The sequence below is a fragment of the Talpa europaea genome (assembly GCF_964194135.1).
Source record: "Talpa europaea genome assembly, chromosome: 9".
Taxonomy (NCBI): Eukaryota; Metazoa; Chordata; class Mammalia; order Eulipotyphla; family Talpidae; genus Talpa; species Talpa europaea.
Genome location: NC_140076.1, coordinates 84,627,847 through 84,642,633, shown reverse-complemented (window position 1 = coordinate 84,642,633; position 14,787 = coordinate 84,627,847). Strand labels below are relative to the sequence as shown.

Here is a 14,787-nt window from a genome sequence, read left to right as displayed (position 1 = left end):
GTCCCCCCTCCTTTTTTATTGAGCTGAATTATTAGTATATACAATGTAAAAATAACCTCTTAAAGTGAACAGTTCAGTGATATTCATAATGTATAACCAGTTACCATGATTTAATTCCAAAACATTTTCTTCCCCCCAAAAGGAAAAAAAAAAAAAAAAAAAGCCTGGTGCTCCTTTGTGTCAGTTCCCTATCCTTGTGTTAGTTCCTGCCCCTGGCAAGCCCTAATCTGCTTTCTCTCTACATGGGCTTTATTTATTTAAAGATTTAGTTGTTTATTTGGAGAAAAACTGAGGTGTAGGCCAGAGATACAGGGGTCAGGGGGTCAGGATTCACCACAGACAAAGTGGGAGCAGAACAGGTGGATCTACTGAAATAGACTGCTGAGGGGAGCAGCGGGCAAGACAGGAGAAGTCTGCTGCACCATGTTGGTAGCTCTCTGGCCAGGGATCAAACTCATGTTGCAGTGGCTGGTGATAGCTTGATAGCACTATGCCTTTAGCCCCCATGCCACCAGGGAGGCCCTGTTGTTACTGGCTTTAAATTGTACCTGTTATAAACATAGGGATGCAGGTGCCCTTTGGAATTAATATTTCTGTGTCATTTGGGTAAATACCTAGGAGTGGAATTGCTGGATCATATGGAAGCTCTATCTTTAGTAAGTCAAGAAATCTCCACACAGCTCTCCATAGTGGTTGGACCATTTTGCATTCCCACTAGCAATGCAGGAGAGTTTCTTTTTCTCCACAACCTCGCCAACATTTGTTGTTGCTAGTTTTTTTAGTATGTGCCATTCTCACTGGTGTAAGATGGTATCTCATTGTAATTTTGATTTGCATTTCCCTGATTACAAGTGATGTTGAACATTCGTTCATATGCCTGTTGGCCATTTGCATTTCCTCTTTGGAGAAGTTTCTTTTTAGCTCTTCTGCCCATTTTTTGACTGGATTATTTTCTTTGTTTTTGTTGAGTCTCATCAGCTCTTTGTAGATTTTTGTGATCAGTCCTTTATCATTAGTGTTGGGTGCAAAAATTTTCTCCCAGTTGGTGGGGTATCTCTTTGTTTTGGTTATTGTCTCTTTTGCTGTGCAGAAGCTCTTTAATTTGATGTAGTCCCAGCTGTTTATCTTTGCCCTTCATTATCACTGCTTTGGGTGATGTGTCTCTAAAGATGTCTTTGAGATGCATGTCATGTAGTGTTTTGCCTATATTTCCTTCTACGCATTTTATGGTTTCAGGTCTTATGTCTAGTTCTTTAATCCATTTTGAGTTGGTTTTTGTGCATGGTGTGAGGTAGTAGTCAAGCTTCATTCTTTTGCATGTAGCAACCCAGTTTTCCCAGCACCATTTATTGAACAAACTTTCTTTGTTCCATTGCATATTCTTTGTTCCTTTGTCAAAGATTAGTTGACCATAAATCTGTGGGTTTATTTCTGGTTTTTCTATTTGGTTCCATTGGTCCGTGTGTCTGTTCTGGTTCCAATACCAGGCAGTTTTGATGATTATGGCTTTGTAGTATAGTTTGAAATCTGGGAGTGGGGGGGGAGAGCGGGGAGAGGAAGGACTAGGGTCAAAATAAGGAGGGGTGCAATTGTATGGGGAATATAACCAAAATGAAAATGCATACATTGTGCAAAAATGAAAAATGATGTTAAGACTTATATAAAATAAAATATTAAAAAAATAAATTGTATCTGTTGGAGTGGCTATAGTAGTCAAAGAAATTACTTGACTTTAGAGGCATAGGTAGTTCTGGGATTCCTATATCTTTTAAATATAAATTTATTTCTTTTTTCACATTTTCAGAGACTTTGTAAATGACAAGTGGCATTGATGTATTTTCTTTTAAATTTTGTAATTCTCTTAATGCTTTATATCCTAAAGCTAGAAAATAGAATAATCCCCTTGATGGTCACACACAGTGATCTAGAAGTCAGGTGTTTGTGTGTATTTGCATTTCTAGTGTTTGTTCCTCTCTACATTAAAACGGGTTCAAGCACTGACCTCTTGGACTGGATGGCTCTGTGTTGTGAAGCTGCCTTTGCATTTTAGGGGTATGTCTGGTAACGTCCATAGACTAGGAGCTAGTAGCAACCCTGACCTCCTCCAAGTTACGACAACCAAAAATATCTCCAGACAGTACAGAATGCCCCCCTTCTAGGCAAGATCACCTCTGCTTGACAACCAATGCATTAAAGTCTTTCCTCTTGAGAATTTTGACTTTTTCTTTAAGTAGGAAGAGACTGTCAGTACATTATATGTTAGATATAGAGTCATGTCAGTTACACTTCAATTAGAAAGAAATCATAGGGGAGAGATGCTAAGTCATCATGAAGCTTAGTCATTGATTTTTATAGTTGTCATTCAAACTGCTGCCATTCTTAGCAAATTTTTGCTTTATTTTTAATTTTGATTTTTGACAATAGTCTTTTCTGATATGGAGGGGTTATGTCTTGTTTGGCTATGCTTTGATAAAAGAATTCAACTTAATTGCCTAACATGAAGTAATTTCATGGAAAATAAACATAGCCATGTGAGTTCAGGAACACTTGAGAAACATTCTATTTTAAAATAATATTGTCATTTGACAGTTGAAGAAAAGAGGGAGAACTATTTTCCTTGATATTAAAAGTACCCACTGTTTTATCTAGTGTAAAGACTTTTTGACCACTATTTAAATCTTGGTATTTCTCAATAACCACATGTTAAATGAATTAAATTTAAAAAGGAGTGTTCTGTCTAAAATTTGTTTCAGAATAAATTTGTAGCCTACTTAAATAATTTAAGCATAGATTCCCTATAGAGTTAGAAAAAATAAATTTGTAAGGAGTGTACTGCTATGAGCCAGTTTTCTAACCAGTTTGTGACTTTATTCTAATTAAGGATTATTGGAGATAAAACCTTGGGAGGGATGGCGGAAGAGAGCCAAAAGTGGGGAATGTCATGTTATTCCTAAGTAGAGTTAGTTAAGTGGTAGGCTTGAAGATGTCTCAGTTGGCTGTTTACTAGATAATGGATAATTTTTAATAAATCCATAAGAAAAAGACAATCCCACAAAGTGGAGCTTTTGTTGCCTTCTGTACCTAATGAAAAAAAATTCAGTTTCTGTAAATTGTTTTCAGTGCATGGGAGGAAGAGATGAAGGTGATCCCTATAGAGTTCTTAATCCATAATTTTTTCCTTTTTATCTATGTAGAGAGAGATGTTACTAGCATGGTATGCTTCTTAAAAGAATACCGTGCTTTACCTGCTCCACTCTCCCCAAAAGAGTTTGAGTATTTCTAATACCTTCTTTTCCTTTTGCTTATTTAGGGACTATGTTAGGAGTGAACTGGAGTCTGCCTATGAAGGACCAATGTATTTAGAACCTCTCTCCATGAATCGGTTTACCACAGCCTTAATAGGTAAGTATTGTAATAGAATACCCATACAGAGGAAGCTGGAAAATGCCCAAGTTACTCATGATGACTCTTTCCAAATGCAGCCACCATCATTAAATATTGTTTTTAGTCTTTTTCCCCCCTCATCTTTCTTATTTTAAGTGTTTATAAATTGTTTATTTAAGTGTTTTAAATAAGATATTTCTTATTTAGTGTATTTATAATCATATAGCCCCTAGTTGCTTGCATCTTTTTGGGGGGTATTTTAAGTATCTGGGAAGTTTAATTTATAAATAAAGCTAATTATTTGTAAGATTAAAATGAAATTTATAATCTTAAAGCAATTGTTAAAAGTCATCACCGTATCAAAAATAAATTGCCAGAAACAACAAGAACTTAAGTCAGGATTGAAATGTTTAGTTAGTGGAATGTTAAAAATAGAAATGTTGGCCAAGACCTGTGAGCAATGTAGACACAGTCCAGAGCAGAGTTCCAGGCCTCCCATGCCAGGATTGCAAAAAAGGAAGTGAGAGAAAACCTGTTTTGTGACTCTTAAGTTCACCAGAGTAGAGATATGAATAGGTTCACTGTTAGAGATTGGAGGAGGAAATCTTCAGAAAGAACGGTTTTCTCTGAAATACCTCCCCAACCCTCCATGTTTGTACAATTCATTGTGGACCTTTTGGGGAGTCATGTGTCTAATGTGGTTGGTGTGTGTGTGTTTGTGGTGTGCATGTTGTGAACTGCTATCTGACCAACCCTGCAGTATTGAAAGCTGCACTCTCTAAGACTAGCCACTTATACTTTAGAGCACTTGAAATGCAGCTAGTTCAGATTAAGATAGTCTATAAATATAAACCACACACCTGTTTTCTATGACTGAGTTCAAAAAAAGATGCAAATATCTTGTTAATTTATTAGTATTAAGGTGAGATGTCTATATGAAAATATTGGTGTGTATTAGGTTAAATAAAAGATTGTTAATTCCACCTGTTTCTTTTTCATATTTCAAATAAGACTACCAGAAAATTAAAAATTACCTATGTGGCTTGTATTACAATTCTAAACTTTCATAAAGGCCCACCGTGGGTTGGCTGGCCGTGGCTTGTTTTGACTTTGGGATTCTCCTGTCTGATATATGTAGGCAGGGATGTTAGTTTCCTTTGAACTAGAATCCCCAAGAATCTTGGGGATTTTTATAGGTCCTTTTCAATAGGGACCTTTACAGGGGTGAGAAGATCCCAACAGGGATTGAACTTCCAGATTCCTAGGAGCTAAGCAAAGAAGCAAAAACAGCCAGAGGAGGGTATCTAACAACTTTTAGTCAGTTTCAAAATTCTGGTTATCATTAGATTGAGACTGTGTAGTCTAAAGTGACAGGACTTGCCTTAGGGGCAGGAGAACACTAATCTTCACATAATAGATTTTAAAAGACAATAGAGACAGAAACAATGTTGCTTTATGACTTTTCCTATGAGTTGATATATTCAATAATGGTAGCATGCGATTATGAAAATATTTGCCAGGCTAGAAAGCTTGTAAAGTATTCTTTTTTATTCTGTAATGAGTGCAGTTTAGTGTAAATCTGAAACATTTCTTTAAATTTTCCTGTTAGTGACTGTGATAGTCTGTTTATTCAATTAAGATTCAGTTAATTGGAAGTAAAATCTAAACTATTAAGTAGCATATTTTCTTCTGAATTTGATTTTAGAATAGCTTTGTTCCTTTCCATTCTACTAGTGAATTTTTAAAAAATTTAACAGTTTGATTATGCCACCATTAGAGTTGTGGATTTCCTAGAGAGGTTTCCGGTATAAGAGTCCTCAGGTCCAAATTGCACATTTTTATTTTGATTTATTCAGAATTATTGGTTGGAATAGGCACATGGGAATAAACAATCTCCTATTCTCTTTTTGGAGCGGCGGGAGAGATTTCCACTAACAGATGATTCCTTCCCTCTTTTCTCCTAAATAGGAGTTTGCCTTAAAAAAAAAATACAGCACCTGAAGCATACTCTTCTGTGAAAGAAGATAAATGAAGCAGAGCTGAGCACTGAATGTGCTGGCTTAGGTCAGGGAACTTTCAGAGCTTAGAGGAAGTTTACATCATGTGGAACAAGGAAATTTAGTCTTCAGAGCAGGAACACAGGGTGCGAGGTGCCATTGTGACAGCTCAAGTCCCACCCAGTATTAAAGCTCTTCTTCTAAGCTCTTTGTTTCTGTCAGAGTTTCAGCTTTTGAATTTTTTAATCAAAGATGTAAAGTTATTTTTCTGTTTTTTAGAAGTAGACTTATTTTTAATAGTAAAGAAACACTACTTTTTTTTTTTTTTTTTTGGTGAGACCCTCGCCAGCAGCTGGGGAATGAACCGGCACTGCAGAGGCTGCGGGCAGCCCCACAGCCCAGGGTTCAACCGCTGCACCACCAGGGGAGGCCCCATCATTGTTCATTTTTAAACAGTATTTGCTCCTCTCCCACCCTGTGTAGTCCCCATAGAATTTCTTAAACCATTGCACCTGTGCACCATCACCTTAGTCCCCTGTGTCTCTCTCCTTCCTTCTGATCCCTCTCCTTCCTCCTCCCCTGCAGTGTATCTCTGAATTATAATTGTCTGTTTTTGTTTTGTTGTGTTATGTCTTGTTATTATTTTTTCACATTGATGTCTTATTTGGTTCCCCTATATTCCTCCTATAAGCGAAATCATCCGATATTTTTCTTTTTCCTTCTGACTTACTTCACTGAGCATAATTCCTTCTAGCTCCATCCACGTTGCTGCAAATAGCATGAGTTTATCTTTTTTCATTGCTGAATAATATTCCATTGTGTATATATACCACATCTTCTTGATCCAGTCATCAATTTTTGGGCATTTAGGTTGTTTCCAGCTTTTACCTAATATAAATAGTGCTGCAATAAACATAAGGGTACAGGTGTTCTTTTGAATCAGTGTTTTTGTGTCCTTTGGGTAGATCCCTAGGAGTGGAATTGCTGGGTCATATGGTAGCTCCGTTTTTAGTAGACTAAGGAACCTCCAGACAGCTTTCCATGGTGGTTGGATCAGTTTGCACTGCCACCAGCAATGTAGGAGAGTTCCCTTTTTTCACCACATCCTCGCCAACATTTGTTGTTGCCAGTTTTTTTTTTTTTTTGATATGTGCCATTCTCATTGGGGTAAAGTGGTATCTCAATATGGTTTTGATTTGCATTTCCCTGATTATAAGGGATGTTGAACATTTTTACATATGCCTATTGGCCATTTGCATTTCCTCTTTGGAGAAATGTCTTTTAAGTTCCTCTGCCTATTTTTTGACTGGATTGTTTACTTTTTGTTGAGTCGTGTGAGTTCTTTGTATATCTTTGTGATCAGTTCCTTATCAGTTGTATGGAGTGCAAAGATTTTTTCCCAATCGGTGTGGTATCTCTCTGTTTTGGTTAATGTCTCTTTTGCGGTACAGAAGCTTTTCAGTTTGACGTAATCCCAGGTGTTTATTTTTTCCTTGACTTTCTTTGCTTTGGGTGATGAGTCTTTACAGATGTCACTGAGATGTGTGTGTGTAGTGTTTTACCTATATTTTCTTTGATATATTTTATGATTTCAGGTCTTATGTCCAGTTCTTTTATCCATTTTGAGTTGATTTTTGTGCATGGTGAGAGGTAGTGGTCTAGTTTCATTCTTTTGCATGTGGGAAACACCACAGTTTTATGGTACACATCAGCTGTTTTCCTACCCCTCTGTTCCTCTTCCTCCCTTTTCTCACTCCCTCCCCTCCCCTTCTTCAATGTGAGTCTTTTATTTCTTAGCTGTGTTATCTCTTTGAAAGTATTATAATTTCTTGAACCTTTCTTTTATTCCTTGCATTTTCTCCATTTTCTCTGAGATCTTTTTTCTGTTTTGGTCTTTTTATTTTATAGGAAGATTGTGTTTCTCAAGACTCGCTTAGACTCGCCTGGTTATGTTAAATAAAGAATTATAAAAACTGATGTTTAGATTCCACTTGAAGCTAACTTAAACTTTTAAATTTTACCTAAATTTCTGGGGTTCTTGATTAAATCATTTGTATTAAAGTGAGTTATTACATTGTTGATGGGAATCTCCTTGGGCCATGCCAACTAGTGTGTTCCTCTGTGGGTAATCAGTGGGAGTGGCTGTTTTGGGGGGAGATTCTTGCATGTGAGTTTTTGCAGGTCTTTTCACTCTGACAGGTCAGTTCCCCCTAGGAGGACTCTTCCTTCCCTGTAGGAAGGCCTGTGCAGGTACCTGGAACTGTGTGGCAACACACCTGGCACGATGCATGGAGCTCTCATCTTTCAGGGTCCAGACTTTTATTTTAATCCCTTCTTTACCCAGGGGCTGTGCCAAGGAGCCTGTCTACCTTTCCAGAAAGCAAATTTCCCTCTTTCAGGTGGGGAGAGTAGTCTTGGATAATAATACCACAGATGCGTTATCTCTCCTTTTTAATTCTCTGAATTGGTACTGATGTAGCACAACAAATTTAATAAATGAAGCATGTAACCCCATATTTTCTTTATTATTGTAGATTTTTCTTTTTTATGCCTTTATGACAAGTTTTTCACATTATTTGCATATAGGTGCTTTCAAAGTTAAAATTAACATTTGTGAGAGAAAATACCACATGTGCTTTATAGTAGATTGTTAATAAATGTTCACCCTTAGGTTAAATGGTTGCCATTTTTATGTTCTTGTAACAATTATATGGGTAGAACACTATACAAAATCCCAAAATAGAGTATATAACACTGAATGCATATGTTTTGCTTTCATTGGCAAGAAGGAAGAGAATTTGACTAAATGATTCTTAAAATTTTCTGGAAGATGACATGTTCAGAATATCTGAGAAATTCAGGTAGGTGCAGTGAAGAGGATTTTGGTCCCATCAGGGACATGGAACAGAATGTCACTGCCATCAGAGTGAATGATTGAACAAAAATGGCAAGTTCCAACACAGATACAGGTTTACAGAAGATTTAGAAGTATGCTAAAGTGACATTTCAAGTTAATGAGAAAAGAATTAAATGATTCCAATAGTTTTTTAAGATTTATTTTTATTTCTTTATGCATGCAAGGAACTGGGATATAGGCCAGAAGTGTGTGTGTGTTGGGGGGGAGTGAAAGGTTTCACCAGAGACAAAGTGGGTAGCAGAGCAGGCAGATCTACTGAAATACACTGCTGAGGGGAGCAGCGGGTGAGTCAGGAGAGGTCTGCTGTACCATGTGGGTCAGCTCCCTGGCCGGAGATTAAACTTGTGCTCCAGTGGCTGCGGATAGCATCACAGTGCTGAGACTTAACCCCTTGAGCCACCAGGGAGGCCCTTTATTAGGTAGTTTTTCTACAACTGACTAAATATCTGGGCAAAACAAACTTAGATTTTTACTTTTTATCTTATTCCATAGCAAAATGTATTGAATTTTAATTTATTATTTTTTAATGTGTTGCTTTTAAAATAAAACATGTTTAAAAGAAAGTAAAGGTGAACTCTTGTCTACCGTGAATGGGTAAGCTATGTAATTAACTGTGGAAGCAGAAGTGGAAACCACGAAGAAGATAGGCTTGGCTGCTTACAGTAAACACTTCTGTAAGAGAAGAACATTTTTAAAAACTTTCAGACAAATGACACTTTGGGAAAACATGGTCATACAACAAAGGATTAATGACTTGATCAAACAGTAGAAGCCTATGCATCTTGGCAGATGAATGGGCAAAGAATATGGACCAGTATTTCACCAAGTAATTGCAGATGTTTTTATGTACTTGTAATATTTAATGCTATTGGTAACGAACAACATACCAATTTTAAAAATCTTAGAAATATTTCTTGCTCTTCTCCTTAAATTATGTTCACTGTCAACAACTCAAAAGGAAAATGAGCACCCTCTACTCTAGGCATTTGGTTTCTGGGGGATAATCTGGCAGTATGTGTCCAAAGCCTTAAAAAATGTTCTGCTTGACTCAGTAATTCCACTTTTCAGGAATTTAGTCTAAGAAGATATTCAATAGGTTGAGATAAAGATGTTATAAACAGATAAGTTGATTCATAGAAATGATTTTATTTTTATTTTTAAAAAAGATTTATACATATGAGAACTGATGTAGCTCAGTGGTGCAGGGGTGAGAGGATTCACCAGAGATAGAGTAAGGAGCAGAGCAGGTAGATCTACTGAGATACACTGCTGAGGGGAGCATCTGGGTGAGACAGTTGAGGTCTGCTTTGTTATGTGGGTTAGCTCCCTGACTGGGGATTGAAATCATGCTGCAGTGGCTGCCGATAGCTTCATAGTGCTGAGACTTAACCCCTTACGCCGCCAGGGAGGCCCATTCATAGAAATCATTTTAAAATTATGAAATATATGGAAACAGTCAAGTGCTAATTACATATACATTCAGTGTAATATACTAGACAACTGAAAAATGAACTGTGTATGTATGTTTATTAGTGGGGAGAGATGTGAAATGTATAAATGGAAAGAAACTGATTATAAAGTATATAATATGTATGCTGTGATCTTTAAAGCATTTGTGTATATCATGTGCATAGGAAAATCTGGAAAGATAACAATATGGATACTTAACTTTCACTTCACGCTTACTAGGCTGTAGTTGTAATGCTAAGGCTTTATATGCAGTGCTTCATTTTATAAAACCCAAGATCTTAACAGTGCTACTTTTGGGTGGTTGAATTATGAGAAAATGAGGTGTTTTTTCCTCCACCCCTTTTTTTCTCTTTTCTGAGTTTTATATAATCACATGTAATCACATGTAATATGTATATAATCACATGTAATTATATAATTTATATATTATATAAATATATTTATATAATCACATATAATGTGAGAAGAATTTGTTGCTTAAACTTTTCATTTTTAATCTTCGTTATTGAGTTATTTGCAAAACCTTGCATGGTCCTACATAAAACAGAGATCTAAACCTCAGACAGATCTTTCTTGAGGCATTATGATCTTGGATATTTAACTGTCTCTTGAGTTTTATGTTTTTGCCTGTAATTCACAACAGTTAATTATTAAGGACTTTTGAAAAAAGGAGCTACACATAAATAGTCACTGATTTATTATAATATTGAAATAGACATTGTATAAATCCATACTGCACAAGCCATCTGGAATGTATGACCAGTAATTAGTTGTGCTGCATTTTTCAAGTTTAATCCTAGGTAATTGGTGTTCAAAGTTCATAGTTCATGTGTACATGCCATTATGGTCAGATGAAATTAAAAATTGATTAAAGTTATTATCTAAGAGGTCTTAAAAGGCGTCTTCAAAAGCTGTGTCATCGTCCTTACTGATTTTTTGTTGTTTTTATTTTATGGGTACTGAGTGCTCAAAATTAAATGCCTTCTGCTCCCTGTTTTAGGTCAATTGGTGGTATGTACTTTATGCTCCTGTGTCATGAAAACGAAGCAGATCTGGCTCTTTTCAGCTCACATGCTTCCTCTACTGGCACGACTCTGTCTGGTTCCTCTGGAGACCATTGTTATCATCAACAAATTTGCTATGATTTTTACTGGATTGGAAGTTCTATATTTTCTTGGGTCTAATCTTTTAGTCCCTTATAACCTTGCTAAGTCTGCATATAGAGAATTGGTTCAGGTAAGACTGACAATCACACACAGGTAGATAAAATCCTATATAACAGCACATTAAATATTTAATAATCCACTACTATTTTACAATCATTGTATTATTCTGTTTCAGAGTTGCAGCTATTTTCAACGCAATTAGGAGCATATGAATTCTTTATTGTGCAGTTTTGTCAAGAGGCAGTAAAGTGAAGTGATTGGATGCAGACTCTTGCGTTGTTTGGTCTTCTCTGTCTACTAGCTGTGTAACCAGGGGTAGTCACTTTTCTCAGCTTATCTGCAGAATGGAGCTAATAATAACAGCTGCCTTAACTCACAGGGTTGCTGTGAGATTAAAATGGGTTCAGTGCCAGGTGTGTTAGCGATTGTAAACAAGACAAAAATAATGAAAGAATAGCGTACCTACAAGTAGTCCTGATTTTTTTCCTCCTGATTATCTTCCAACTGTGACCAGTTTCTTTCCTATGTTTGCCTTAATGTATGTATGTATTTATTTATTTATTTATTTTTGCCAGACACGTAAAAGGTTTTATTAATCCTCTCATGAAAAATCTGCATAATCACCACAGATACAGATAAAGTCACTGCAGAATCTTTACTTCTTCTTTTTGCCAGCGCCAACATTGGCCTTTGCAGTCCCCCTGACTTTCTTCATTCTGTTCTTGCGTTCCTTTTGCTGTTTTCTTGAGGTCTTTTTCTTCTCATAAAGGCCATGTCTTGCAAGTCTGTGTTCGGGTTCACTTTTCTTTGCATAATCCAAGGAATCATAAATCATGTCAAAGCCAGTTGTTTTGCCACCTCCAAAATGGGTTCTGAATCCAAATACAAAGATGACATCGGGGTGGTCTTGTACATTTTTGCTAGTTTTCCCCAAATTTCTGTCTTAGGTACTGTTGCCTTTCCGGGGTGAAGGACGTCAATGACCATTTGTTTTTGCTGAAGCAGTCGGTTGGTCATGAATTTCCTAATCCGGATAGTCACTGCGTCATTGATGATGGCGGTGGATCTTCAGGCAGCCAGGAGGAAAAGAAAGTTGTCTTAATATATTTAAACTGAGAAGTTAAATTGTCCTGGGCTATGATATGATGGATTTCACTCCCTCCCCACCCGCCCCCAGTTTTTGCCCTGGGTTTTTTTTGTTTGTTTTTTTTTTTTTGTTTTTTAGTCTTTGCTCCATAGTGGATTATTCCCAGACACAAGCAGTAGCTATTCAGGACATAGCTTTTTCTATTCTACTTAATTGTTAAGTTTCAGTATTTAAAAAGGAGTCTTAAAACTGACTTAGGTGTGAAGAGATTATTAGCATGTACATTCCCTTCTACTTCTGTACTATGTGTAGGTGACATGAAGGTATAGGGAACTCTCAGATTGACTGTTACCATCAAATGAGGCATTATTTTTGTGGTTGCTATGCCCCCAGGGACAGAATGGCTGGAAAAATTTTCCAAGTTCCTGGCCTTGGGCTGATTCTACTTTCTTGGGTGATTTTCCTGGAAGTAGATCTTTCAAGGGAGAGGAGGAGATTTTTAGATTAGATAGAGGTTGCTACATGGGAAAAGGCTGAGGTGGCATTCAGAGTAAGAATTGGGTAGGCAGGAAATGGAAGCTGTCAGGGTGTTTAGTGGTCTGTTCTTTGAATAGGGCGGAGGGAGAGCAGTCTCTCACTCACTGATGAGTTTGCTGCTAATAATAACCTTTGCAACTAGCTGGGCAGTTTCCTTTTTTTTGATAATATTTTCTAGTTGGGGGAAAATGGACTTTAGTTGTGACTAGTTGTGACTGGACTTTAGAAAAAGTTTTAGGGATGAAAGGAATTTTAATTTAGAATAACCTCAGTGTATCTTAACCTAATACTTCAAGATCATTACTACTTGTTCTCTACTTAGGGATGTTAATCAGAAACCAAAAAAACTTGTAAGACTCTTTCAGTTAAGATCACTCTAGTTTGTTAAAATATTTTTGTTCACATTGAGAGATTCCAGCTGAATAGGTTAAAGTTCATAAGCTGCCTGGCAGAACCCATTTGTGTTACCATATTCTGGTGCCTGTGTTCTAACTCCAGAAACTTGGTCACATCCGTACTTTCGTATGGATGTACAATTCTCAGATTGTGAGAATTTATACTTCCTAATCAATCTCATTAGAGATTGTTTTATAAACTAGAAAACTAACTTACTGACATACAGTAGACTAACTTTTTTTTAGGTGTGCCTTTTTCCTGGTGTTAATCTACTTGGCTGACCAAATAAGTTGAGAAATGTCTCATGATACATACATAGTAAAGAATAGGGGAATTGATTTGTCTGAGAGAAGTGACTTGCAAACTATCTTTGCTTCACAATAAGCTTATCCAGTTGTTAAATATTTTGATCTTGTATCAAAATATATCTCATCTCTGGGCCTCCCCTGGTGGCGCAGTGGTTGAGCGCTGGGCTGCGAAGCTGCCTGCAGCCTCTGCAGCGCCAGTTCGATCCCCGGCCACCAGGGAGGGTCCCACATGGTGCACAGACCTCTCCTGCCGCCCGCTGCTCCCCTCAGCAGTGTACTTCGTTGGTCTGCCTGTTCTGTTCCCTGCTCTGGCTCTGGTGAATTCTCTCACCCTCCTGTGCTTCTGACTGTACCCAGTGCTTGTATAAATAAATAAATAAATCTTTTAAATATATATATATCTCATCTCTGACATTCGTGAGTAAACCTAAAAAATTCTTCCTTTGACATTTCCCTTTTCCCCAGCTTCTCAAACACTTTTCCATCATTTCTTCCTTTAGACTAGTCCTGGCTATTTCTACTAGATAGTAAGTTTACCAAGTCTATCACTACCTCTGAAGTAGTTTCACTCCGCTTGCAATTTGATTTTGACCTTATCCCTGAACATTAGGGCAATTTATTGTTGCCATTTGACATGTCAAGTGTTAATGCAAAATCATTAAGTTAAAAATGTTATTTGCTAACTATCTGTGGAGCTAACTTTAAAGGAATTTAGTTGAAGCAGTGGTGTGATAAAAGTTATATTTCTCTAAGTATTTTAAACTCTTCTGCTTAAATGTGTTTATTGAAGTAATACAGGTGTTTTTCTGTCTACTTTCCTTATTCAGGTAGTGGAGGTGTATGGTCTTCTAGCCTTGGGAATGTCCCTGTGGAATCAGCTGGTAGTCCCTGTTCTTTTCATGGTTTTTTGGCTTGTTTTATTTGCTCTTCAGATTTACTCCTATTTCAGTACTCGGGATCAGCCTGCGTCACGTGAAAGGCTTCTTTTCCTTTTTCTGACAAGGTAAGTAATAGGAGTCCATGATATTTTTTATGACCTTAGGAAGAAAAAACTTGAAATAGTGAGTTTTGCAAGTTGACTTCTGTCAGTGATATTATGGTCCTTCATATTAAAATAGGGTTTTCATTCAATGGCTGCCTAGGTCTGGCAGGGTAGGGAGGTACTAATAAAATATTGGGTCGGGTACAGCAAGTGATTTGTGGAATGGTACATGGCAAATTAAAAAATGTGGTGTTTTTTTTTCCTTTTTTCAAGTTAAATGATTGGGTCAATAGGAAAAAATGACTGTCATTTACTAAATATTTAATATGTGCCAGTCACACATTGCTTAACATTTTCTCCCACACTTAATCTTTATAGTAATTCTGAGAAATAGGTGCCTTTATTGTCATTTCCTCTATACAGCTGAGGAAATAAACCAACAGTTACTTACCCCAGTGGACACTGTTGACCCCAGAGCCTATCTGATTGCAGACCTCTGGCCTGTGTGTTTCCCTGCATGCCCTTGTTTTCATTATTCTGCTC

General features: G+C 37.0%; 1 protein-coding gene and 1 pseudogene across 2 annotated transcripts in view; one reads left to right on the top strand and one right to left on the bottom strand.

Moving 5' to 3' along the window:
• RNF145 (ring finger protein 145) overlaps positions 1-14,269 on the top strand; it is a gene marked incomplete at its 3' end in the record, with an annotated part of 34,938 nt that extends 20,669 nt beyond the window's left edge. The window contains exons 3-5 of the mRNA XM_084243955.1: positions 3,311-3,402; positions 10,769-11,004; positions 14,090-14,269. Coding sequence (XP_084100081.1) covers positions 3,311-3,402; positions 10,769-11,004; positions 14,090-14,269 — 508 coding nt within the window. The remainder of the gene's footprint in view (positions 1-3,310; positions 3,403-10,768; positions 11,005-14,089) is intronic.
• Positions 11,590-11,991, bottom strand: LOC311177232 (small ribosomal subunit protein eS24-like; annotated as a pseudogene). Its single transcript has one exon. The product of its transcript is annotated as a small ribosomal subunit protein eS24-like (transcript).
• Positions 14,270-14,787: the final 518 nt, after the last annotated feature.